This window comes from Lissotriton helveticus, chromosome 11, assembly GCF_964261635.1.
Source record: "Lissotriton helveticus chromosome 11, aLisHel1.1, whole genome shotgun sequence".
In the NCBI taxonomy this organism is placed as follows: Eukaryota; Metazoa; Chordata; class Amphibia; order Caudata; family Salamandridae; genus Lissotriton; species Lissotriton helveticus.
The window spans coordinates 171,382,572-171,408,500 of record NC_136072.1 but is presented as its reverse complement, the minus strand read 5'-3'; the positions used below and the strand labels follow the sequence as shown (position 1 = coordinate 171,408,500).

At 45.8% G+C, this 25,929-nt stretch overlaps 1 protein-coding gene across 14 annotated transcripts in view; it reads right to left on the bottom strand.

Moving 5' to 3' along the window:
• Nucleotides 1-25,929, bottom strand: part of DLG1 (discs large MAGUK scaffold protein 1) — a 1,315,748-nt gene that overhangs the window by 114,629 nt on the left and 1,175,190 nt on the right. For all 14 annotated transcript variants that reach the window (XM_078666465.1, XM_078666467.1, XM_078666469.1 and 11 more), the window contains 2 exons: nucleotides 2,403-2,504; nucleotides 1,734-1,906 (listed from right to left, as the gene is read on the bottom strand). In XM_078666465.1, the coding sequence (XP_078522591.1) occupies nucleotides 1,734-1,906; nucleotides 2,403-2,504 (275 nt within the window). The remainder of the gene's footprint in view (nucleotides 1-1,733; nucleotides 1,907-2,402; nucleotides 2,505-25,929) is intronic.

Below are 25,929 nucleotides of genomic sequence, written 5' to 3'. Positions count from 1 at the left end.
AGAGGACTTTGGCTGTGCATCCTGGGATACCGAGGGTCTCTGGAGAGTTCCTTAAAGGCACGGTATCCCTTTTCCAGACACAAAATGGCAGCCTATGGGGCCTTGTATTTCCAACCCTTCCTCTCTATCATTTCAAAGATTTTGGTGAAGGGAAGTTTCTCTATGGGTGAAACTTGGCAACATGTGTAAAATTGTATTTTATTTGGCTATCCTTTTCACTTTAAGTTGAAGTACTGGCCAGTGTAGCCTTGTAATTATAGGCTGCAATATTTGTCTTTGATTTTCTCTTAAGTGTCTATGCAGGTCTGCAAAGAAGACAGCTTAAGAGATTATTTTTGATTGCTCCGGCGTCCCCGCACATGGGCTGGACTATTCACTAGATTATGACTATAACAGAGATACCCCTACTACAGAACTGGAGTTACAGGTAAGAAACTACTCATTCCAGAGAATAAGTAATTGGTCCCAGAGCTGGCAATGAATGTCCAAGCCCATGGCATAAAAAAACAAAAAATATCTGCGGTGGAGTCTTAATGCGTCATTGCGCATTGTGGACTAAGGGAAGAGTAACAAGGCATCTAGTGATTCACAACTACTTGAAGACAAACAACTTGCAAACGCACATGACCAATGCTAGATGGCAAGAAAATGCAGACCATGTGTGTCTACAAAAACACATGCTTAGAACATTAAAGGCCTCTTAAAAAAGATGACAGAGGTCTCTTTTGATTCCTGGCAACATTCTCTGAGAAAATCAGCAGTGCCAAATCTAAAAAACGGAAGCTCACCTATTAAGTCAATTTAGAAGCACCCTGGAGGAAAGTCACACAGCGCACAATCAGGATAGGGGTTCTTGGCAGCCAGGAATTGCAAAATCATGTTTAGACCCGATCATCAATGGCTTAAGTGAAAAAAAGTAAGACTAAACAATGATGGTTCAAGAAAAAAAGGTGTAATCATTTATAAAACATCGAAGCCTGCAATCACTGTACAAAAGCGCCAATGGTATAATTCATTTACGGCATTTGGAAGCCTGCAATAAGTTTTAAAAAACAGAGTCTCATGCGTTTACTACATTTAGAATATAGCAATATGCCTATAAAAACCTATCCATTTGTACTTTTAGTTAAAAGTAAACTGTACATCACAATCAATCAATTGTTACTAATAACTCATTAGAAGTGCCTGGGTGTACCAAATATGCCCCAGCTCAATCAGCACACAGCTATTCTCCAGCAATCTCTAATAATCGGAGTGTCTGTATGCCTCTGGCGGTCTGGTGAGCACACTGCTAGCTTTCACTGAAAATACGCTCCACTGGGAAAAAACATAAATTCTTACAAGTGACAACTTTGCATTACTTTTCTTCATGGGCACCCAGCATATAGCTTAGGGTGCATTATCCTATAAATAATGTACTGGTGGGAGGTCTAACCTCACATAACAGATCAGTTATAAAATGTGTCTGTCGGGATATCTTTCAGTTGTTAAATGGGCTTGGTTTTCCCTCTGAAAATTGTGATTGCACACTGTAAATTGAGTGAGCTTTTGTTTTTAGATTTTCATTTGTGAATTTCTTTTTTTGTACAGTTAAGTATATTTTATAAATGATATATCACTGAGAAAAAAAACCCCAAAACTCACATAACACATCTTAAGCAATGATTCTAGCACACTAGCGCTTCCTAGAAGCAATAAGGTGATTTGGACAGAAGTGGCTCACAGTAAGTTACCTTTTCTGCTACTTCCCGTACAGACTGGACACTCGTCCCATAAAGGTGGTTGTTGTACTGTCCCGCCTCAATGAACTTGTGATCTTGGATATCCTTTTCCATCTGCTCTCGAGAGCCCATAAAGTGGTAATCTCGACCATCTACCTCATAATCTCGCTTCGGTCTTGTAGTGTCTACAAAAATATAAAAGCAGATTTATTTACACGTTATAAATAACTTAACATGTGTAGAGAAGATAGTGTCCTGTTCACATATCCTGTGCTTATGTACTTTTCCTAGATATAAATCCTAATAGTCTCAATCAATTGGAGTATTTTGAAGAGCAGGAAGGCCGAAGGACATTTTTTGCGGGGCGGGGGGGCGGGGGGGAGGGGGGGGGGGGTTGAGCAGCTCCGTTCTGCTCATCTTGAGATTATAAACAAAGTAAGAACTCATGTGAAACAAAGTACTATGTACTAACAAGTGCTCCTTCTTGAAGAGAGCTCAATTTCCTTTCATTAGATCGAAAACATCTCATTTATGTACAAAGAGGACATGGCAGCATGCAACAAGTGTGGCAAGGACTTTACAATGCTAAGAGAGAATAAAAACTATTATAAAAAGAAATCAGGGATTGTTATAACAGGGTCATATTGATTAATCTGTTTACAACACGGAAAGCATACTCACGTGGAACGCAGGACCCAAATTTGTCAGGGAATTCTGAGATTAAGTCATCATTTATTCTGTCTTTCATAGGACCTAAAATGATCACTGGTCGTGAATAACTCACTGAAAGAAAAAAGAAAAGGAGTCTGTATTAGCATCATTTGTAATGAGAAGGTAACAGAACATATCAAGACTTTAACAGTGACTGCAAACTCACTGTTTTTCAATCCATAGACCTCTGCATAAATTCTCCTAATTTTGTCTCGAACAGATTGCAGCCTTCAGTCCCATCACAGCTTGAGACCCAGAGTCAGAGGCATGGGCAGATTGTTTTGTTTGGAGTGCCAACGCTTAGCCCTGCAGGTGCATTCCTGCGATATCCTCATAATTACTTTCTGTGACTCCAAGTGGGAGCTCCTTGCATTTCCTTTGAAACAGCTGCTGATTCTCAGCATGAGAAAAGCAGGAACTACAGCTTCACTAGCAAATGACAAGGAGGACTACTCAATACCAAGCATTAGTGAATATACAGACTACACAAATATTCTTCCAAAGCTGGTTTACTCTTGCTTGGTGAGGATTATACATGTTTAGCATTGGTCTCCTGCTTTTGCTTTTATTTCACTTGGTCTGTACAAGTGCTGTCACGGCCGCTCATATGCTCACCCATGTCACTTTGATCGACAAATCTAGTGTACAACACCTGCCACACGCCAAGTAGCTTTCAAAAGACCATAAAGTGTATAGCAAAAGCATGGCAGCAAGCCTCGGCCTCCTTCACCCACACAAGCCTATCGAGGAAAGATGCAACTGTTCCCTCCTGACTGATCCACACAACAGCAGTGGCACTGGGAGGTGGAGCATAGAGGGGGAGATGGCACTGCAGAGGGCAGTGCTGAGGCAGGGAAACCAGTTGACAGGTCATCAACAATGGAGGCAATGGCACTGAATTGGTGGGTAGGTTTCGTGAGTTTCCAGGAGGGAAAAATGCGATGGCTTTCGCAAGCAGTTGAACGCCTAGACTGGACTATGATACATTGGCATATGAGGTAGATTTTCTCTGCACCCATGAGCACTTAATGGAATAGAGAGTTTGGGTAAGTTGTGTGTTTGAAAACAAAATAGGTTATGTCAGATAATGGCAAATGATGTCTGGAAACAAAATGATTGCCTTTCCATGATATAGTTAATGCCAATATTGAGAAAATCGTTCCTGGAGGATGATAAGTGATAGGAATATGCTACTTACCAGTATGCATCTGTTCTTGGCATAGAGGGCTGCAGAGTGGTACATTTATGAATAGATCGCCATCTGGTGTTGGGCTCGGATGATTGCACTTGTTTTTCTCTTGGAGAAGTCTATTGTAGTCACGAGGCTGGTGACTCCTCCCTTGGGTGATAGTGCGCATGGGCATCGGCTCCATCCTTAGATTGTTTTGCCATAGTAGGGTTAGATGGAGTAGAATGATAGAATACAGAAAGAGATGCCCATGTAAGTGTATCTAAATAAGATAATGTTGGAACAGACACAGGTTTCCGGGGAGGTAGGGAGGGCATGATCCACTCTGCAGCCCTCTATGCCAAGAACAGATGCATACTGGTAAGTAGCATATTCCGTTCGAGGCATATGGGCTGCAGATGGTACATTTATGAATAGATTACACAGCAGTTACCTCCCTAGCGGTGGTCACCGGTGTCTGTTGCAACAGTTTGAAATAAAGTTTTTAATACAGCCTGGCCCACCCTCGCTTGTTGTGTTGCTTGAACGTCAACACAATAGTGTTTTGTGAAGGTATGCGGTGTAGACCAAGTTGCTGCTCTGCATATGTCATCTAGGGGGCTGTTCCCTAAGAATGCCATAGATGCCCCTAGTTTGCGTGTAGAATGAGCTCTAGGGGGAACAGTTAATGTTCTTTTTGCTTTTATGTAACATTTGTATACATTTTACTATCCATCTGGCAATGCCTGCTTTTGAGATAGGATTGCCTATATGTGTTGGGGAAAACGCCACAAATAGTTGTTTAGTTTTCCTTAAAGTCTGAGTTCTTTCTATGTAGTATAATATTGCCCTTTTGACATCTAGTGTATGTAGGGCCCTCTCTGCTACCGTCTGTGGCTTTGGAATAAAGACTGGTAGTTCCACTGGTTGACTGATGTGGAATGCTGAAATTACTTTAGGTAAGAACTTTGGATTTGTTCTAAGAACCACTTTATTCTGGTGTAACTGTAGAAATGGTTCTTGTATTGTTAATGCCTGTAGCTCACTGACTCTCCTAAGGAAGGTAATGGCTATAAGGAAGGCCACCTTCCATGTAAGAAATTGTATTACGCACCTATGCATAGGCTCAAAAGATGGCCCCATTAGTCTGGTGAGTACTATGTTAAGGTTCCAGACTGGAGAAGGTGGTAGTCTTGGTGGGATAACTCTTTTGAGTCCTTCCAGGAAAGCCTTAATTGCGGGCACCCTAAATAGGGATAAGTGTTGCCTGTTTTGCAGGTATGCTGCTATAGCTGCAAGATGTACTCGAATTGAAGTGTAAGCAAGGTTACATTGCTGTAAGTGTAGTAGGTAGCAAATGATATTTTGTGTAGATGCGTCCAGAGGGTTGATGTTGTTACTGTTACAGTACACAGCAAACCTTTTCCACTTTGCTGCATAGCAGGCCCTGGTGGTAGGACGTCTTGCTTGCTTGATAATTTCCATACAATTTGGAGGTAGATTTAAGTATCCAAATTCTAAGATCTCAGGAGCCAGATCGCTAGGTTCAGTTGTTTGGGATCTGGGTGCATTATTTCTCCATGGTTCTGTGTAAGGTGCATGGGTGAGATTCTTAGTTTTTGGTGTGGCTCCTGTGAGAGCTGTAGTAGCGTGGTGAACCACGGCTGTCTTGCCCATGTGGGTGCCACTAGTATCATGGTCATTGAATGTTGTTGCAGTTTTCGAACCACTAATGGAATTAGTGGGAGAGGGGGAAAAGCGTATGCAAATTTGTTGGACCAATTTATCCATAATGCATTGCCCTGCGACAGGTGGTGTGGGTACCTGGATGCGAAGCTTTGGCATTTTGTGTTCTGATGAGTGGCAAAGAGATCTATCTCCGGTTGTCCCCATCTTTGGAAGAATGGTTGCAGTATTTGGTAGTGCAGTTCCCATTCGTGTATTTGTTCTGACTGTCTGCTTAAGATGTCTTCTATCTGATTTTGAACTCCTGGTAGGTGTTCGGCTAACAGATAGACTTTTTGAGGAATGGCCCATCTCCAAATTTCCTGTGCTAGTCTGGATAGTTGGAGAGAGTGTCCCCCCCCCCACCTGTTTTTGAATATAATACATTGCTGTCATGTTGTCTGTTCTGATCAGGACTGCCTTGTTGAGAATATGCATTTGAAAAGCTTTCAGTGCTAGGAACACTGCTAGTAGTTCTAGATGGTTTATGTGCAGTTGTTTTTGCTGTACACTCCATCTCCCTTGTACAGTGTATCTGTCCATATGAGCTCCCCATCCGGTGAGCGATGCATCCGCTGTTAGCACCACTTGTGGAATTGGTTCTAGGAACGACCGCCCTTTGGAAATGTTTGTTGTATTCCACCACTTCAGAGAGCGATGCGTGCGGTCGTCTACCAACACCAGATCTGTAATCTGACCTTGAGCCTGATTCCAATGTGTTGCTAGACATTCTTGAAGCGGACGCATTTGTAGTCTGGCATATGGGATTAGCAGTATGCAAGAGGACATCATCCCCAATAACTGCATGAACACTCGCGCTGTTAATGAGTGCTGCGGTTGAAACCTTTGAATCAATGTAAGCATTGTCTGAATCCTGACTGGATTGGGGTATACTTTGGCTTTTTATGTATCTATAGTAGCCCCTAGATACTGTTGCATTTTGTTTGGTTGCAGGTGGGATTTTGTGTAGTTCACCGTAAACCCTACCTGGTGCAGCAGTTGAATTGTCTTTTGTGTGTTTTGAAGACATTCCTGTTGTGACGTGGCCTTTATTAGCCAGTCGTCCAAGTAAGGAAAGACATGTATTTGTTGTCTTCTTAGGTGGGCTGCAACCACTGCTAGGCATTTGGTGAATACCCTTGGTGCTGTTGTGACGCCAAACGGAAGGACTTTGAACTGATAATGCGGTCCTTCTACCACAAACCTGAGGTATTTTCTATGGGCTTTGTGAATTGGGATATGAAAGTAGGCGTCTTTTAGATCCAGTGTAGAAAGAAAGTCCCCTTTCTTCAGTAAAGGAAGTACTTGTTGTAACGTGACCATGTGGAAATGTTCAGAATTTATGTATGCATTGAGAGGTCTGAGGTCTAGTGTTGGCCTTAGAGATCCGTCTTTTTTGGGAATTAGGAAGTATAGAGAGTATACTCCTGTTCCCTGTTGATGTTGTGGAACCTTCTCTATAGCATGCTTTTGTAGCAGTGATAGTACTTCCTGTTTTAATAATGTCAGATGATCTTGGCTCATTGGACGTTGTCTGGGGGGGACGTTTGGTGGGTAGCTATGAGTTCTAGGCAACAACCATGTTGGATAATTTGTCTCACCCACCTGTCTGATGTGATGTTTTCCCAGACAGGTAGGAACTGTGATAGGCGTCCCCCGACCGGTGTTACGTGGTCTGGGGGGAGCTGTATGAAGTCACTGTTTTGGGGTAGGGGAGTTGCGGTTGTTATTTCCGCGACCTCTACCTTTGTTGTTGTTACCTCTGTAACTGCCTCTTGAATTCCCTCTGGGTGATGTTAGTGTGAAAGAGGTTGATTGCTGGCTTGTGCCTGTATTCTTTGATCCGCCTCTATAGGTGGATCTACGAAAGGAACCCCTGTGAGCTGGCTGTTGCAATGCTCCCATTGACTTAGCCGTTTGTGTCCTTTTTCATCTTTTTTAACGCCTCATCTGTACCTGATCCGAAGAGTGTTTTACCATCAAAGGGCTGATTCAATAAAGAAGTCTGTACTTCCTGTTTGAACCCTGAGACCCTAAGCCATGCATGTCTTCTTAACATGATGCTGGTGTTTATGGATCTTGCTGCAGTGTCTGCTGCGTCTAAGGCGCACTTTATTGAAGTGTTAGTTATTATCTTCCCTTCTTGTATTAGCTGATCTGCCCTTTTTTGATGTTCCTTAGGGAGACGTGTAATGAGTTTTTCTAACTCATCGTAATGAGCTCTGTCATAACATGCAAGTAGCGCTTGAGTGTTTGCTATGCGCCAGCTGTTTGCTGCTTGGGATGCAACTCTTTTGCCAGAGGCATCTATTAACTTGGGACTCCTTGTCAGGAGGAGGAGCTTCTCCTGCTGTTAGTGAGTTTGCCCTGTTACGAGCGTTTGAGACTACTAATGAGTCCAGAGGTATTTGCCCCTTAATAAACACTGGGTCTTTTGGGGCTGCCTTATACTTTTTATCAATTCTTGGGTTTAACACCCTTGCCCTCACCGGTTCTCTGAATAGGTCTGATGTATGAGTGAGGAGACCTTTAAGCATAGGTAGGGTCCCTGAGGATTTTTGTGCAGCAGGTAGTGTTTCTAAAAGGAAATCTTCTATCTGAGGTTCTGTATGTACTATTAATTCATTGTGCAAAACCCGAATTATCATCAGGGGGAGAGGGTTTTGAGGGATACAGGTCAGGGTCATTATCATTGTCTGACACTGCGTCATAATCCTCCCATGGGTCTGTGTCTTCTGGGATAGTATTGTCATCCCTAGGAAGGTCCCCATCCCCTGTGTCACTTTCTACATCTGTTTGAGGTGTAGATGGGCGTGGTGTAGAAGGTATAGGAATAGCTGGCAGAGCATGAGGAAGAGGAGAAGAGGGTGTGTCCATAGGTTGTGGAGACAGTGGAGGAGTTGTATTTGTCCCCATTGTTCTCTTCCTAGGAGGAGGAGCTTTGTCCTCCGACGGTTGAGTCTTCCTCTTTTTAGGTAGTTTTGTCACCACCTTGCCAGTCTGTGGATCAATGAACAAAGTCTTTTGTTTTGGATCTGTTTGTTGCTCCTGTGCCGGTACCGAAGTTTTCGGGTCCGAAAGGTGCTTTTGCTTCTGTATCTTGGTGTTCTGTGTTTTCGGCACCGAGAATTTGCTCGAGTCTGATTTTTTCGGTGTCGAGGTGGTCTTCGACGTCGAAGCATGTTTCGGTATCGACGTGGAATGTTTTGAGTGCGCTCTCTTTGGTATGAAGCTTCGGTGTCGATGTCGACCGTTTCTCAGCTCCGACGTAGTGGGAGACCGAGTGTTTCGGTTTTGTTGCCGAGCCCGAAGGCGGGGCATTGGAAACTCTTTTTGGTTGTCTGACCGGGCTCGAAGGCGGGGTCGACACCAATCGGGGTCGTTTTTTTGGCAAAGGGACGTCGTCACTCACGGTTTGATGAACGTCGACTTCTTCGACTTCAGACTCGTCCGCTTCCGACCCGTCCTCATCTTCTTCCTCAGGGTGTTGGACCTCGAACAGTTCTGGGATTGCATCTGACTCCATCCTCGACATCTTGTGTCTTCGGGCTTGACAGTTTCTGATCGTCGACTTGGAGGAGAAAGCCGCACAGGCTTCACAGTCCCTGGATTCGTGGTCAGGTGATAAACAGAGGTTGCAAACCTCGTGTAGGTCCTTGTGTGGGAATTTAGCACCACACGTTGGACATTTTTTGAATGGAGTCCTTTCCATGGACTCCGGGCTGGACTACGTCATGATGGGCCTCCCGGCCTCGTCGACGTAGAGTTGGAATTTTTGTTGTTGACCTCGAAGCGCGTCGGAATGGAAATGAACTCGCGCTCGATAAACAATACCGTCGAATTGGAAAGGGAATACGCGCCGAATTATAACTTCTTTCTCGAAGTGGATCCGGAGCGCTTCGATCCTCATCCGAACCCGATGGCAATCTAAGGATGGAGCCGATGCCTATGCGCACTATCACCCAAGGGAGAAGTCACCAGCCTCGTGACTACAAAAGACTTCTCCAAGAGAAAAACAAGTGCAATCATCAGAGCCCAACACCAGATGGCGATCTATTCATAAATGTACCATCTGCAGCCCATATGCCTCGAACATATTATTTCCTTGGACCCAGAGGGAACTTGCTACTAAGGGCGTATTGAACATTCATCTATATTGATCAAGATGTGTATAATTAAGACAGCCATCTGAAGCCAAAACCTATAAGACTGGTATAACTTTACAGATCTGTGTGCTGAGTAACCAAGTAAGTTCTTAACCAATGTCATTTGTTTCAAGTTTCCAAAATTGATGACTGTGAAGAGGCCACGTTCTGCTTTGAAGAGGCGGGGTGCAAACGAAGTCTAAAGGGTGATTGACTGTAAATCAAAGGCCTCTCTGAGTATCCAGTTATTAACTCTCTTTTGAAAAACACCGCCATAAAAACAGGGACCCCACACTAAGGACAGTTTACTTACACATTGGGACGTGTGGAGACCAACAAACTCAGGGGGAAGACAACATTTTTATTACTTCCCAAAATGTATTCTCCCGCATAAATTATTACATTACCCAGAGGCCTCTTCTACACAGGTTCACTAAAACAGGGTTTCTGGCATAAGGTACCTCAGATCATTTTCCACAGTGTATGGTGCTCAGCAGCATGCAACATAACCATCAATCTAGATGAAAATTTGATTCACATCTTGGGGGATAGAAAACTAGTAAGCAGATTGAGAGAAGCCATTGATCACTGTTTCTTAAAATCACATTGAAACGGTCATAACAAAGGCACCCTGTGGGTGTCCCACCCTACAAAGTAATGATTAGAAGGTAGTGAATATCTACCATGAAAGGCCTTAAAAAAACAGAATATTAACGTCCACCAGTGTGGATGCAGAGCCACACATTAGAAAAGAAGTATCTAGACATTGATGACTTAACAGTGGAGGATTGACAAACTAAAAGGGTTGGAAAACAGCGTTGTCCTAGAATAAGGATCTGATATAAAGCCACACAAAATGGCTCTATAAGGTGGAAAATAAGGCGGGAAAACGAATTAGTAAAAGACAAGAAGGAGAAAGATGGGTAACCAAGATAGACACTGGTTATGGGGAATACATTGGGGGAAACTTCGAAACTGTGGACAGCTTTGCTAATTAGTTTAAAGACCTTTATTTGGTAACTTCAGGAGGGAATACATTAATTTTATGGAATTTACAGCAGAGCTGCCCTTTTCCACACAGCCAGAGGGTGATAGGAACTATTGGGAGGCTGTAATGTAGAAGCAGGAATCCTTCAACCTGCACCTCTTTCCCACACAACCAGAGGGTGATAGGAACAATTGGGAGGCAGTAATGTAGAAGCAGGAATCCTTCAACCTGCAACTTTATATGGTGCTAAACAAATATAGATCTATGACTGACGGAAACTATTCATTTCTTTCTTAGGCTCTACTGCTCTTTTTAAAAAGAGAATGATTTCAGAGCTTCAACACATACTTTAAAATATGCCTTAATCACTATCAGAGAAGTTTTTTTAACATTTTGGATGCAGAATTCTATAAGTTTCACTGCAAGGTTGCTTTTCTATAATTTCTACATGCGCACTTTACTGAGGGGTGTATGAAAGTGGCATAGCTCTACCAGATGTCCATGAATGCTAACAGGCATTACAACTGGCGTTGTTAAACGATTGGACATTTTAGCTGCAGGAAGACTTTGCTTAGGGCAGGCAGACAGACAGACAATGGATGGGAGTGCGGTTTACATGCTAGCCTCATATAGCAACAGGCACTTAAGAGGCGTATCTGAATAAGTGATCAGTGGTGAAGGCATGGCAAGCTGCAAATTCAAGCCTTGGCCTGGATGACGTCATGACAAAATGTACCGTCCACTTAGTAACTGACATCCCTATAGTCTCACTTTTGACATGTTTTGAAAAATGGGACAATCACTACAACTACACTGGGAAATGTTGGGGATCAAAATGGGCTAAAATATTTTGAACAACTGCTAGAGAGAACATCGCTCTCCTTTACAAGGTGGTCCTATATTTGTGATTCAGCCGTGCTTTCAATCAATCAATCAATCAATCAGTCACACATGTGGCCTTTATGCATCAACATTACTGCTTCTCGCTGGAAAACCGGTATTAACAGAAGCATTACAATTTTGGTTTCATCATTTGTAAGACAAAAGAACAAGTTACTTACCTTCGGTAACGCTTTTTCTGGTAGATACTATATCTGCCTGTGGATTCCTCACCTTGTGAATATCCCCCTGCGTCAGCAACGTTCGGAAATTTTCTTCGTAGCACGCCGACGTGGACGACGTCACAGGATTACGACCTCCCGCGTGACTCCGTCTGACGTCACCGACTGCTTATCAGGCCCACGCCGGCGTGATGACGTCAGTTCCGCCCTTTTTTCCGTGCCTTCGAGGCACACGGACGGACCAACGACAGCAAATATGCAAATATACAGTGTACACAGTACATACCAATCAAATACGCACACAAAGCGTGCAGTAGAAATAGCACAATAGCAGCAAACATATATACATAAAGACCAGGTATAACAGATTGGACAACGGGGAGGCAGGTGGGCATGTGAGGAATCCACAGGCAGATATAGTATCTACCAGAAAAAGCGTTACCGAAGGTAAGTAACTTGTTCTTCTGATAGATACATCTGCCGTGTGGATTCCTCACCTTGTGAATAGAGTCCCACAGCAGTCCCCACTCCCGGAGGAGGGTGTCCACTCTGCTATACCAGGAAATCTTGGAGGACAGAGCGCGCGAAGTGGCCATCCCTCCTCACCTCGGTATCCAAGCAGTAGTGCTTCGCGAAAGTGTGGAGGGAGGCCCAAGTCGCGGCTCTGCAAATGTCCTCAACTGGAACACCTCTGGACAAAGCAGATGTTGCAGACTTAGCTCTAGTTGAGTGTGCTCTAATACCCTCAGGAGGGTCCTTACCCGCCAGCGAGTAGCAAATCTTGATGCACAGGATTATCCACCTGGAAAGTGTGCGCTTGTGCACCACTCTGCCCTTCTTGCAGCCAGCAAAACCAACAAACAGCTGGTCATCCATCCGGAAGTCTTAAGTTCTGTCCAGATAGAAAGACACCGCCCTTTTAGGGTCCAGGCGATGCAGTCTCTCTTCCTCCTTAGAAGGGTGAGGGGGAGGATAGAAGGTAGGAAGGGTAATGGATTGTCCAAGATGGAAGGGAGTTACCACCTTAGGCAGAAAAGCAGCCCTGGTCCTAAGAACCTTCCTTTCAGCATGAATGGACAGGAATGGGGGCTTGGAACTAAGAGCCTGAAGCTCACTTACCCTCCTTGCCGAGGTGATTGCAACGAGGAAAATCGTTTTAAAAGAAAGGAGTCTCATGGGACACTTGTGCAAAGGTTCGAAGGGAGAACCCATCAAAAAGGTCATCACAAGATTCAAATCCCAATGAGGAATCACAAAAGGAGCAGGAGGGAACATATTAATGAGTCCCTTCAAAAATCTCAAAACCACCGGAGACTTAAAAAGAGAGGGCTGATCCGGCAAACAGAGAAATGCCGATAAGGCTGAAAGATACCCCTTGACCGTGGCAACAGCAAATCCTTGCTGCGCCAAAGAAAGAGCAAACTGTAAAATGACAGACAAATGAGCCTTTAAAGGGTCAACATCTCTCTCCCTACACCAAGAGACAAATTTAGACCACCTATACGAATAAATGGACTTAGTGGAGTCACGCCTGGCAAAAAGAATGACATCCACCACATCGTGAGGGAGAGAAAAAGAATTCAAGTTGCCCCGTTCAATCTCCAGGCATGAAGGTGTAATGTCTGGAGGTGGGGGTGTAGAACCTGCCCCTCCATCTGAGAGAGGAGGTCTGCCCTGTGAGGGAGACGGAGCGGCGGGTGAGAGGAGAGGTGAAGAAGGTCCGTGTACCACACCCTTCTCGGCCAATCCGGGGCGACCAATATGACTTGGGCCCGGTCTTGGCGAATCTTCCTCAGAACCCGAGGAATCAAGGGTATGGGAGGAAACGCGTAAAGGAATTGCGAGTCCCAACTCAACTGAAACGCGTCCCCCAAAGCTCCTTGCATCGGATACTGGAGACTGCAGAACGACGGGCAGTGAGCATTCTCGCGAGTGGCGAACAGGTCCACCCGAGGAGTACCCCACATCTGAAAGATGTCGTGAACAACCTCTGGGTGAAGCCTCCACTCGTGATCGGCAGAGAACTGCCGACTGAGAACGTCTGCACGAACGTTCAGAACCCCGGCCAGATGATTTGCCATCAGACAAATCTGGTGGTCCTGAACCCAGGACCAGAGACGCAGAGCCTCTCTGCAGAGACACTGCGACCCTACTCCTCCCTGTTTGTTGATGTACCACATCGCGGTCGTGTTGTCCGTCAGGACTTGAACTGACTGACCACGAAGGGAAGGGAGGAAGGCCTTGAGCGCCAAACGTATCGCCCGCAACTCTAGAAGGTTGATATGAAGCAACCTTTCCTCTGGAGACCAAAGACCCTGGACCTTCAGATCCCCCAGATGAGCACCCCACCCTAGAGTGGAGGCATCCGTGATCACTGTGGCAACCGATGGAGGCAGTTGGAAAGGCTTTCCTTGAGACAGATTGCCTTCCACGCACCACCAAGACAGATCCGCTGCAGTTTCTCTGGAGATCCTCACTGACTCCCTGAGATCTCCGTTGTGCTGATACCACTGCCTGCGGAGGCACCACTGGAGTGCCCTCATGTGCCAGCGTGCATGATTGACCAACAGAATGCAAGAAGCCATCAGACCGAGCAGACGAAGGACCTTCAAGACTGGAACAACCGCTCCATTGTAAAATAAAGGAATCATTTCCTGTATGTCGTGAATCCTTTGAGGTGGAGGGAATGCACGACATACAGTAGTGTCCAGTACCGCACCTATGAACAGGTTGCGCTGGGAGGGCACCAGGTGAGACTTGGGTACATTTATCGAAAAACCCAACCTGTGCAACAACTGAGTTGTCTCTTGCAGATGATGAAGCACATTCTCCGGCGACTCCGCTTTGATCAGCCAGTCCTCCAGATAGGGGAACACAGGAATCCCCGATCTTCTGAGATGCGCAGCCACCACTGCCATCACCTTGGTGAAGACTCGAGGCGCAGTAGTAAGCCCAAAAGGAAGGACCGCAAACTGGTAGTGTTGCGATCCCACCGTAAAACGGAGATACTTCCTGTGTGACTTCAGGATTGGGATGTGAAAATACGCATCCTGCAAGTCGATCGACACCATCCAGTCTTCTTCCATCAGCGCTTGAAGAACCTGTGCAAGCGTGAGCATTTTGAACTTCTCCTGTTTGAGATAGAGGTTCAAAATCCTGAGGTCCAGGATTGGTCGAAGTCTGCCATCCTTCTTGGGTATCAGGAAATACCGGGAGTAGCACCCCTGACCCCTTTCCTGCTCTGGAACCACCTCTATCGCACCCTTTCTGAATAGTGCCAGGACTTCTTCCTGCAGGAGAAGAAGATGGTCCTCCGAACAATAACCTTGGCAAGGAGGGTAATTGGGAGGGAATTCCTGAAAAGGAAGTGCATACCCATTTTCTACGAGATTGAGGACCCAAAGATCTGATGTAACCGATTCCCAATCTCGTAGAAAATGAGTAAGCCGACCCCCTACCGGCCCCACATGATCCAGAATGGTGGATCTAGGGCTGCTTTGCTGATGCGGGTGGGGGTTGGGCATTATTGGAGGAAGTGGAGGAGGAAGAGACTTGACGCCCACGACCCTTCTGTCTACCTCTATAGGACTTGTACAGAGGGTTCTGCTGTTGTTGCTGTTGGCTTTGCCTGAAGGGACGAAAAGAAGATCTACCGAAGCCTCTAAACTTCCTAGTTGTCGATCCTCTCATCTGGAGGCCCAAAGATCTTGCAGTAGCCCTGCTATCTTTAAATCTTTCCAGTGCAACATCCGCCTTTTTTCCAAAAAGACCAGTCCCATCAAAAGGTAGGTCCAGTAACGTAGATTGCACATCTGCAGAAAAATGAGAGGACTTTAGCCATGCGGCTCTCCTGGTGGCAACAGTAGAGCCCATAATCCTGGCAACAGAATCAACTGTGTCCATGCCACTCTGAATAACCATGCGTGCCGCAGCCTGAGTATCAGAGACCACTTCATTAAAGTTCTTTCTATCCTCCTCTGGAAGCTTGGATGATAATTGCTTCACAGAATCCATCAACGCATGGACATATCTACCCAAAAGACAAGTAGCATTAGTGGATTTTAGGGCCATGCTGCCCGAAGAGAAAATCTTCTTAGCAGATTGATCCAATTTTTTTGAGTCTTTGTCTGCTGGTACCTGAGGAAATGAACCTGCAGATCTGTTAGAACATGCAGCCTGCACCACTAGACTCTCCGGAGAAGGATGAGAAGAGAGAAATTCAGGGTCACCAGGAGCCACTCTGTAGCGTCTTGCAACAGACCTAGAAACAGCAGGAGCAGTCAATGGCCTCTTCCAGACCTCCTTTATCGGATCAGTTAAGGCATCCGTGAACGGCAGTGTAGGTTCACTAATAGAGTGCAAAACCTCTGTAAGGATGTTGGGTTTGTACTCAACAGTAGGCAAGGTTAAGTTGAGAAGATCTGCAGCCTTCCTAATAACGACATGGTAAGGTGCCACTTCCTTGGATGGTGCATCCGAAACTGAAGGCAAACCCCATTCAGGAGAGAGCTCCAGACCACTAGCATTCTGTAGGTCTTCAAAATAATCATCATGATCAAGAAGCTCACCCTCCTCCATATCAGAATCTTCACCCCTTTTCTCTTCAAAGAGACACTGAGCCCTGCGTCTCGACCACTCCACACGAACCGAAGTCGACGGATCCGGCAACGACTCCGACGGAGCCGGTTCCGACGTCGAGCGAGGAGCTGCGGTAACTGGAAGACGAGACTCACGGACTGGCGTGGTACCTCGATCCAAACTACGAGGTCGATCCGGAGTCGGCGAAGCCGCATGCGGAGTCGAAGACCTCGGCGGAGCCATACCGAGCCAAGGTGTAAGAGGCGCCGGCATAAATGGCACAAATGGAGCTGGGGCGTAAGACTGAGGAATGCCCAAGTTGTAAGCCAATGGACCCATGGGACCAACAGGTGCTCCAGTGGGGTACATTGCTCTGGAGTAAACTCCAAACCTCGCATTAAGGAAATGCGAGGGGTCCTGTCCAGGACCAGGAAAAGGAGGGTAAGAACCTACCGGATGTTCTGAAGGAGGACGATCTGACATAGGCTCATTTTGACCTCCCTGATCTACAGGAGTTTCCAACGGAGTCGGAGTTTGAGGAACTACCTCCTCCTCTTCCTCATGCTCCGAAGAATGTTGAGATATTGGATCCGGTTCTTGTTCCGGAGTCGGAGCACATCTGAGAGATTGAGCAGGAGAAGGAGAAACGAAGTCCTTATGATGTTTACGAGACTTCTTCTTCGAATCCGAAGACTCCTTCCCCGAATGATGTCTAGAGCTGTGCTTCCTCCTCTTGTGCTTCCTCTTCGAGGAGCTTGAAGCGTGACCCGAAGCCGATTTGGATCCAGATCTCGATCTCTCCCTGGACCTCGACTTCGCTCCGGACCTTGATCTCGCTCTGGACCTCGACCTCGACTTCGAACGAGATCTTTGTCTCGACTTCGAGCGCCTCGACGTCGACCTCGAAGATCTCACAGTCTCTCTACCTTTTATTTTCGCAAGAAGAAGTTTTGCCTCTCGCTCTCTTAGTGCCTTAGGGTTCATCTTGAAGCAAGATCGACAGTTCTTGACGTCGTGGCTTGATCCAAGACACCACAAGCAGTCGCCATGCGGATCGGTGATCGACATCATTCGAGCGCAAGACCCACATTGCTTGAAGCCTGTCTTCCTCGACGACATCCTCGATGAAAGAAGAAGAATCAAAGGAAAAACAGCAACACTGTAAAAACAGAAGATACAAAGTATGGCAGAAGATCCCAAAAACCGTTAGCGTCGAAGACGCGGAAAAAAGGGAACTGACGTCATCACGCCGGCGTGGGCCTGATAAGGAGTCGGTGACGTCAGACGGAGTCACGCGCGCGGTCGTACTCCTGTGACGTCGTCGGCGTGCTACGAAGAAAATTTCCGAACGTTGCTGACGCAGGGGGATATTCACAAGGTGAGGAATCCACACGGCAGATGTATCTATCAGAAACATACCTATCACATTACAGAGGTGTAAAGAAAATTGGGAAAGAGACTTGTTGGAAATAAAAGAGGTCAACTGGGAAGATGACCCTGCATTATGCTAATGAGTTTGAAATCACGGCAGGAGGTTGATTTTTTTTCAGATCAAGTTACTTCACAGAACACATTAAACTCAAGTCTAATTATTGAAGCTTGCCAGAGCCTGCACTGACTGGTGTCCTACAGGCTGTGGATAAAACGTTTTCGGCTATTACATTGTTTGGGTGTGTCCCACCCAGGCACACACCCATTCCGAGATTAGATCTGAAGTAGTCTGGCCTGAGTGACCAAAGGTCCCATAGAGAGATAGGCCAAACTTCTGTTGCTAGTCATTTGGAATGGTAACTCTCCGCCTAAATATACCAAAAGATTTTGTGATTTACACCATTGCTAGATTGTGTGGAGCTATCAACCGGCAATCCAATACGGATTCATGCATTTAGAAAAAAACATTTAATAAGGAAGAGAATGCAACCGGAATAAGATAAGATACCTGAGGGGGAAGCTTCTATTGCCTCACAAAATCAAACAAACATGTAAAACATGATGCATGGTACTACTGATTTATAGTGAATAGGAAGAGATTTCATAGAAGTGTTTTGAAAGGCCTACAGATTATTTTGTAACCAAGAAACTTGCATACTGTATAAATTACATTCTTCTTTGTAAATATCTTTTATGTCAACAGATACTGTATTCTGTAATCTATAAGTAATGTAAGTTTTTAAATGCTGACAAACTTTAAAACTTAATAAAACTAACTATAAAAACAAAGATCCAAATCGAAGTTAGCATCTTGAAATTCTGCCTTGTAAGGAAATTATTCACATCATACAAATTCACAATGTTCAAAATGCAACAGAGTTCTTCACGCTTTTTCTTTAAAGAGTGTATATATATATATATATATATATATATATATATATATATATATATATATATATATATATATATATATATATAATATCTCTTTATATCCATGCCTACTTTTTGTGTGTGGGCAGAACATATACCATCTGTCCTAAAATGTGCACCCTTCGCAATCACCTATGAATGTTTCCGGGATGCCGACAGGCTGCGGAAGCTGTAGAGTGCAACCATTTCAAACCACTGACAGGACCCATGCACCATTTGCAAACTGGATCCAGTAATAGAGGTGGAGAGAATGTCTCCGTCACAACAAAAGATGTGGGAGGATCCCCTAAGATGGCACTGGGAGAGGTGTGTGTACTCATGGAAGTCACTGGGAACTTCTCAGCTGAGACTAGAAGAATAAGCTTGTTCTTTCTACTGAAGTATCTCCACCTTTAATTGAAGAGTGGAAACTGAAGAGCAAGGGGCTCCTGAAATGGCTTTTGGAACAAAGAACGCTCTGCCCTTGAAAGACTACAAAGCATTATTGGCTAGAGTACATGAGATGATGCCACTTGTAAAGCTTGGATGGCGCTCAGTTATTTGAAAGTGACGGTACCCATTTGGAATTCATCGAGCACTTCGTCCATAGAGGGAAACAAAAAGCTCTCATAAAAGAGAGGACAATGACTTTCTGTGGCTCTAAATTGGGGTCTGAATACTAATGCCATCCTTCAGGTACCAAGATTGGTCAATTTAGTTCCTGGCAACAGTATTGATGAGATCGCTGGACATCACCACCTTAATCTCAGGTGCCTCCTTGCCTAGGTTGATCATACATTTAAACATCTCCTTAGCATAATCTGGGAAAAAGTGGCGTATGGATCAAACATGTGCCAAAAGTGCAGTATAAAGCTGGCTATGATTGCATTGCCTTACCTGTGTTAGACACCGTTAGGTAAATGGATCTTCCTACCATGTTTCAAGACAGTGTGCCTCCTTTACGTAGGAAGTGTACACCTTGAACATTAGGAAAGCAGTCATCATCAAAACAATTACAAGGTTTTCAGAGTCAAAGACAGCCTTTTGAAGCCCAATGCCTATTTTCCAAATATTTTCTGATTACAAACTCAGAGAGGACATTGCAACCCATCCCCAGCGGCTCAGTGACTTGTGAAGGCTTCGGCGAGAGAGGCAAGGCTACCACCATGAAAGTAGAGATACCTTCATATTTAGAGGAATGATGGGATTTTATTCGACAAAGCTTCCAAAAGATTGACAAAGAGAGAATTGTGGCACCTGGTCAGTATGGGTCTGCATGGTCTCCAGTGCAAACATGCTGGTTAATGCAGAGAACAGAGTCTAGTTCCCTGAAATACAGCCCTGTACTCAGTTCCTAGCTTTCCTAATGATGACATTTACCAACTCCATTGGGATTGATGCCTGCCAGGTGGTTCCAGTGGGACCCAATACTGATGACAGTACAAAAAAGGCAAAGGTGCACATAGTTCCCCAGGCAAGAGGCACAGAAGTTCTGTGGAGCAGCGGCACCGAACCGTCGGTGACTACCCTACATTGCTTGAAGCCATAACTTGCTACATAAGCTACTCATGCTGAACAAAGCTAATACAAATGCAAATAAAGAGAAGTAAAATAAACAAAGCATCCAACAACATAATTAAAGGCTCTTGCAAGAAACAAATGAGGGTGGAAGAGCCAGTTTTTTAGTCATGTTGAACGGAACAAGTGAAGGGCTCAAATAAGTACAAGGGTGAGGAGCGTACCAAATATGACTTGTGTAGGTGTGCACACTACCTGCGCACAAAGTTATAAACTAATTGCTAATCAAGCAGTTTCCTATCCTGCTAGTAAATGACCAGGAGACCCACATGTTGTGACTAGGTAACAGCTGGGTCAAAAGTATAATAACAAACAATTGGCCAGCTATGATGGCAGTGGTGCTCATGCATTCAATCCTGTTATTTAACTGCACATGTCAGAGGGCCCTTCTAAACAACATCAAACAGAAGTTGGCAAACAGAAGTAATAATCTGTCAGCAGTCAGGTCCTGGTGTTCTGCTCCCTTTAATCTAGGTTGGCACTATACAAATATTGAATGCATAAATGCATTCACACTTTAATTACTACACATTCTGTGAGGTCCAGAAAGTCGTCTTAAGTAAGAAAGAGCAAGGGTAGAAGTTATACCCGTTTTCAATGTGCCTAGACTAAATTCATGACATGCGGAAAAAAAGTCTGCGATTGCTCGTAATTCTTCGCAGACGGGATGCAATTCACTAGCACTGTCTCTTCTGTAGCATTTAAATTAGCATTGTATACAAAATTAGGATTAATTAATAATACATCCCACACATCTGGAAAAACAGCTCTATGTAACCACTCTGTAGACAGAAATGGTCTAGTGTGGTGCTAGGGTAGTATGTACATGGCTTCTCCAGTATTTGGGGTGTCTTTCATAGATTCACATGCCTGAATCATTCCCCGTCGTCGGAGTAGGAGTCCCACGGTATATAAAAAAGCAATAAAATGCCTGTAATACCCAAAAAACCTTGGTAATAACCAACCAGGAAGTAAAGTAGCCCTAGCTACAGGAGCAAAAAGCTCCCACACTCATGACTATTCTAGTCATTATGTTAGACCAAACTGCAGCCAATCAGGCGACAGCACCCACCAGAATGTTCTCCCCAGAGGCTCAGGCTCTCAGATTTTCTACCGCACGTCGTGTGAAGGGAGTCTCCCTGAGCTCTGCTCAGTTTTCACTTACTTTGGTTGGTTTTTACACCTTCAAAGAATGTCTACTTCTAAATCCCTTTTTAGGGCTTGTGATTCCTGTGGGAAGTTGAGGCTGTTTAAGGAGGATCCTCACAAGAAATGTATATACTGTCTGTATCCGGATCATGAGGCAAAGGAATGTAAGATCTGCAGAACCTTCCCTCAGAAGACCCTCAGAGACAGAGAAGGTCGTCTTCTCCTGTGGCTCCAGAGGATAAAGGACAAGGACGCCCCTCTTTCTGAGGTAGGGAGCATTGCCTCAGGTTCTTCTGTCTCCTCAAGGAAGAGGAAAAATGAGGCAGACTTGGCTTCTCCTAGGGCAAAAACTTTGAAGAAGGCCCAATCCTCTCAGGATTCTGGTTTGCCTACTACTTCCAAAAAGGTGTCTCCTCCTGTGACATCTACGCCCTCAGGAAAAACTGAAAGGTCTTCAGTTTCCAAAGCGCCTGGTCCTAAAGTTTCACCTAATATTCCACCTCTGACCAGGACAGACTCAAGAGCAGCCTCATCGTCGCCGTCTCTTCATGTGGTCACTTCTTCCACCTCAACAGTGACTTTCTCCTCACCAAAATCATCTATGGTGATGTCTTCAGCCTCCTCACCGTCGACATTGGTTCATGTACAGGTCAGACCCATCTCGTCGACGAAGTTAGTCCCATCGATCGTCGACGCTCCACCGTCGACGGGAAGCAGAAAGGTACCGTCGACGGGCTCTTCGACGTCTACTCAGTCGTCGACGAAGAAGACCCCATCGTCGACGACGTCCCCGTCGACGAAGCTACCATCGACGTCCTCGTCGACAACGAAGTTACCGTCGACGACGTCCTCGTCGACGAAGTTACCGTCGACGACCTCGTCGACGAAGTTACCGTCGACGACCTCCTCGTCGACGAAGTTACCGTCGACGACCTCCTCGTCGACGAAGTTACCGTCGACGACCTCCTTGTCGACGAATTTACCGTTGACGAAGAAAGTGATACATCCGTCGACGACCTCCTCGTCGACGAAGAAGAAAACATCCCTGTTGACGACTTCATCGTCCATGCAGCCAGTACCGTCGACGGGCGCACCGTCGACGAAGGATCTCACGGTGCAAGGGGATGCAGGCTTGTCATCCTCACCGGTGGTTCCGTCGACGCCTCCACTGTCAACGTGTATGACAATGCAAGTATGGTCTGCAGGAGCATCCTCAATATCTTTGCCATCACCGGCGACCACTGCTTCACTCCTACAAAAACGTGGTTCCACTTCCACAACTTTGTCTCCACTGAAACTTCCAGAGAAATTGTTGGATTCTGAAGAGGAAGAATCCTACGAGGATGATAATTTCCATGCCGCAAGGAGCCCTTCAGACTTGCTCATTAAAGTACAGGACCTAGATCAAGAGGAAGAGGAAGGAGAGCAATTACAAGAACACACTAGTCGGCAGACTGGGTCTACACCGGGCATGCAAATGCCTACAGAATTGTTTCAAAACCTCCAGTATATGTTGAGCGATTATTATCGCAGATTTCCACCTTCCGAATCAGGTGAATCTCGTTTCTCAACGCCGAGGCCTAGACCATCCACGGCAACTTTAGGGCTTCAACAATCTATTCCTCAAACGTCAGTTGAAGAAGCTCGGCCTGCACTACCTACTTCTCCTATACCTTCCCAGCAAATGGAAGGGGACATTTCGTCAGAAGACGAACGGGAAGATGGTGAATTAGACGACAAATCAGAATCGTCGGAGCTTGATGATTATCAGGCTCAAACCCCTTCTCCAGCAGCCACACCTTCAGCGGAGTCTCCACCGGTGGACATTGCCAGCTTTCATAAGATTATGGATAGAGCTACTAAGAGGTTCCTTATCACTATGGAGGCTAAACAAGACGAATGTTTCTTGTATGATTTTAAAGACTTGCCCCAAAGACAAAGTTGGTCAATTCCCATAATTGACTTCATATGGAAAGAAGGTTTGAAAATAATGAAAACACCCAATTCTCTGCCAGCAGTACTACCTAGGGTGGATAAGAAATATAGAGCACCTGCTTTATCACCTGCATGCCTCATTGGTCAGGCTAAAACGGAGTCTGTAGTTACCCAAGCGGCACAAAGGAGGGCCAGAAATCCAGCTGCACAGGTCTCTGTTCCCCCTGATAAGGACGGAAAACGTCTTGACTCAATAGGGAAGAAGGTGTCAACCATTGCAGCAACCACAGTCCGAGCCGCAAATTCGTTGGCAATACTTGGAAGGTATGATAGGCAGATGTGGTCCGACATATCGCCTTTCATCGAGAAACTTACAGAACCGGATAGGTCTGAAGCGAAGAAGATCCTGTTAGAGGGCGAGAGCGTTTCCTCGGAGATAATTGATGCTGCAGTGGATGTTGCAGCCACAGGTTTTCGACAGCTGGCAGGAGCAGCTGTTCTCCGAAGGCAAGGCTGGTTGAAAGCTACATCCTTTCGATCGGAGGTCCAGACAAAGATCTTGGACATGGCCTATGATGGAGAGTTCCTCTTTGGTCAACATGTGGATGAGGCCTTACAGGCCATAAAGAAGGACACGGAGACAGCACGGTCGCTAGGGTCTCTTCAATTTCGAAAATCTTCCTTTCGTGGCGCAAGAGGAAGAGGCAATTTCTCAAACAGAGGAAATTATTCACAGCAGCGCTCCTACAATAACACCCAGAGCAATCAGAGATACCAGCCATATCGACAACAAACATATGGCCAGAGGAGGAATAATTACTCACAACCAAGAGGTAAAACCTCTTATCGAGGAAGAGACAATAAGAACAAGTGAGACTCACATCCTGCCACCACTTTGTCCCAACCTGAAGCAAATTGGAGGAAGAATATCCCGTTTTTATTCAAATTGGTCCAAGATTACCACAGACAGATGGGTCCTGGACGTGGTTTCCAGAGGTCATATTCTCGAATTCGTCAAAGCCCCTCCAAATTCTCCCCCAAGAGGACCACCCCCAGCCCACCTCAAGGAATTGTTTTCCCAAATTCACTCTATGATTCGGAAAGGAGCAATAGAAAGGGTACCTCAACATCAGAAGGGAACAGGTTTTTATTCAAGGTTTTTCCTGATCCGCAAGAAGTCGGGGGAATGGCGCCCCATACTCGACCTGCGTGCCCTCAACAAGTACCTCAAAAAATTATCTATCAGAATGCTGACGCTTCAGGAAATCCTCCAGTTTCTCTCAGTTGGAGATCACATGGCAACACTCGACCTTCAGGACGCATACTTCCACGTGCCCATTTTTCCCAGGCATCGGAAGTTCTTGCGGTTCAGAGTGGCTGGCAGGGACTTTCAGTTCAAGGTACTCCCCTTTGGTCTACGTTCGGCCCCCAGGGTTTTCACAAAGATGTTAGCCCCGGTGGCTGCTCGACTGAGGCTAGAGGGAGTTCAAATTTATCCATATTTGGACGACTGCCTTATCAAGGCCAGTTCCATCGACCTTGCAAGAACTCACGTTCAGAGATGTCTTTCACTACTCCAGAGCCTGGGGTTTTCAGTGAACTTCAAAAAGTCCCACCTCTCTCCATCTCAGAAAAAGTCTTTCCTGGGAGCCACGCTGGACACAAGACTCGCCCAGGTGTTCATATCAAAAGAAAGGCAAGTGAAGATTCGCAAAATGTCCTCATCTCTGCTGGGAAAAAGGTGCGTTTCTGTTCGCAAATTCAAGTCTTTCCTCGGGATGCTCTCGTCATGTATCCCTCTCACCCCCAACTGTCGCCTGCACATGAGACCTTTGCAGGAGGAGCTCAGTCGTCAGTGGGTGCAAATCACAGGTTTCTTCGAGGACGTCGTCATCTTAACTCCTCGGATGAAAAAGTCTATCCAGTGGTGGGGGCAAGATCGCAACCTACAAGTGGGATGCTCATTCCTGACAGAAGGGCCCAGATTCATCGTGACCACGGATGCTTCCCTGGAAGGCTGGGGCGCCCACCTCCAGGGAATGACAGTCAGTGGCAAATGGAACATCCAGCAAAGGAAGTGGCACATAAATCTACTGGAACTAAGAGCCATTTTCCTCGCTCTGAAGTCCTTTCAGATGATCTTGGAGGGCTCTACAGTGTTGATACGTACGGACAACACAACAAGCATGCATTACCTGAACAAACAGGGGGGCACAAGATCGGCCCGGTTGTCCCATCAGGCGCAGGAGATTTGGCATTGGGCCCTGGATCACAACATCATCCTGTCAGCGATCCATGTTCCAGGGGTTGCCAATGTCCTTGCGGATTCGCTCAGCAGGTCCGCAGGGAGCACTCACGAATGGGAATTGCATCAACCTTCCCTGGATCAGGTCTTCCAAGAATGGGGTCATCCCAACCTGGATTTATTTGCAACAGCCCAGAACCGGAAATGCCAACACTTTGCAAGCTGGATTCCCCACAAGGACTCGTGCGGGGATGCCCTTTCGATGAATTGGTGTCGAATATTTGCATACGCCTTTCCGCCAATTCCGTTGATTCCCAGGGTCATCAGGAAGATGAAGAGCCAACCATGTCGTCTAATCCTGATTGCTCCGAGGTGGCACCGGCAGTATTGGTTCACCGAGCTTCTCCTCCTCTCGGAGTGCGAACCAATACAACTGCCTCGAATACCGAATCTCCTCACAGTTCAGGAAGGCAAAGTGTACCATCCGGACCCAGCTTCGCTGAAATTGTCAGCTTGGCTCCTCAACACAATGAATTCGCCCACTTAGCATTCCTCAGGATTGTCAAGAGGTATTGGCTAACGCCA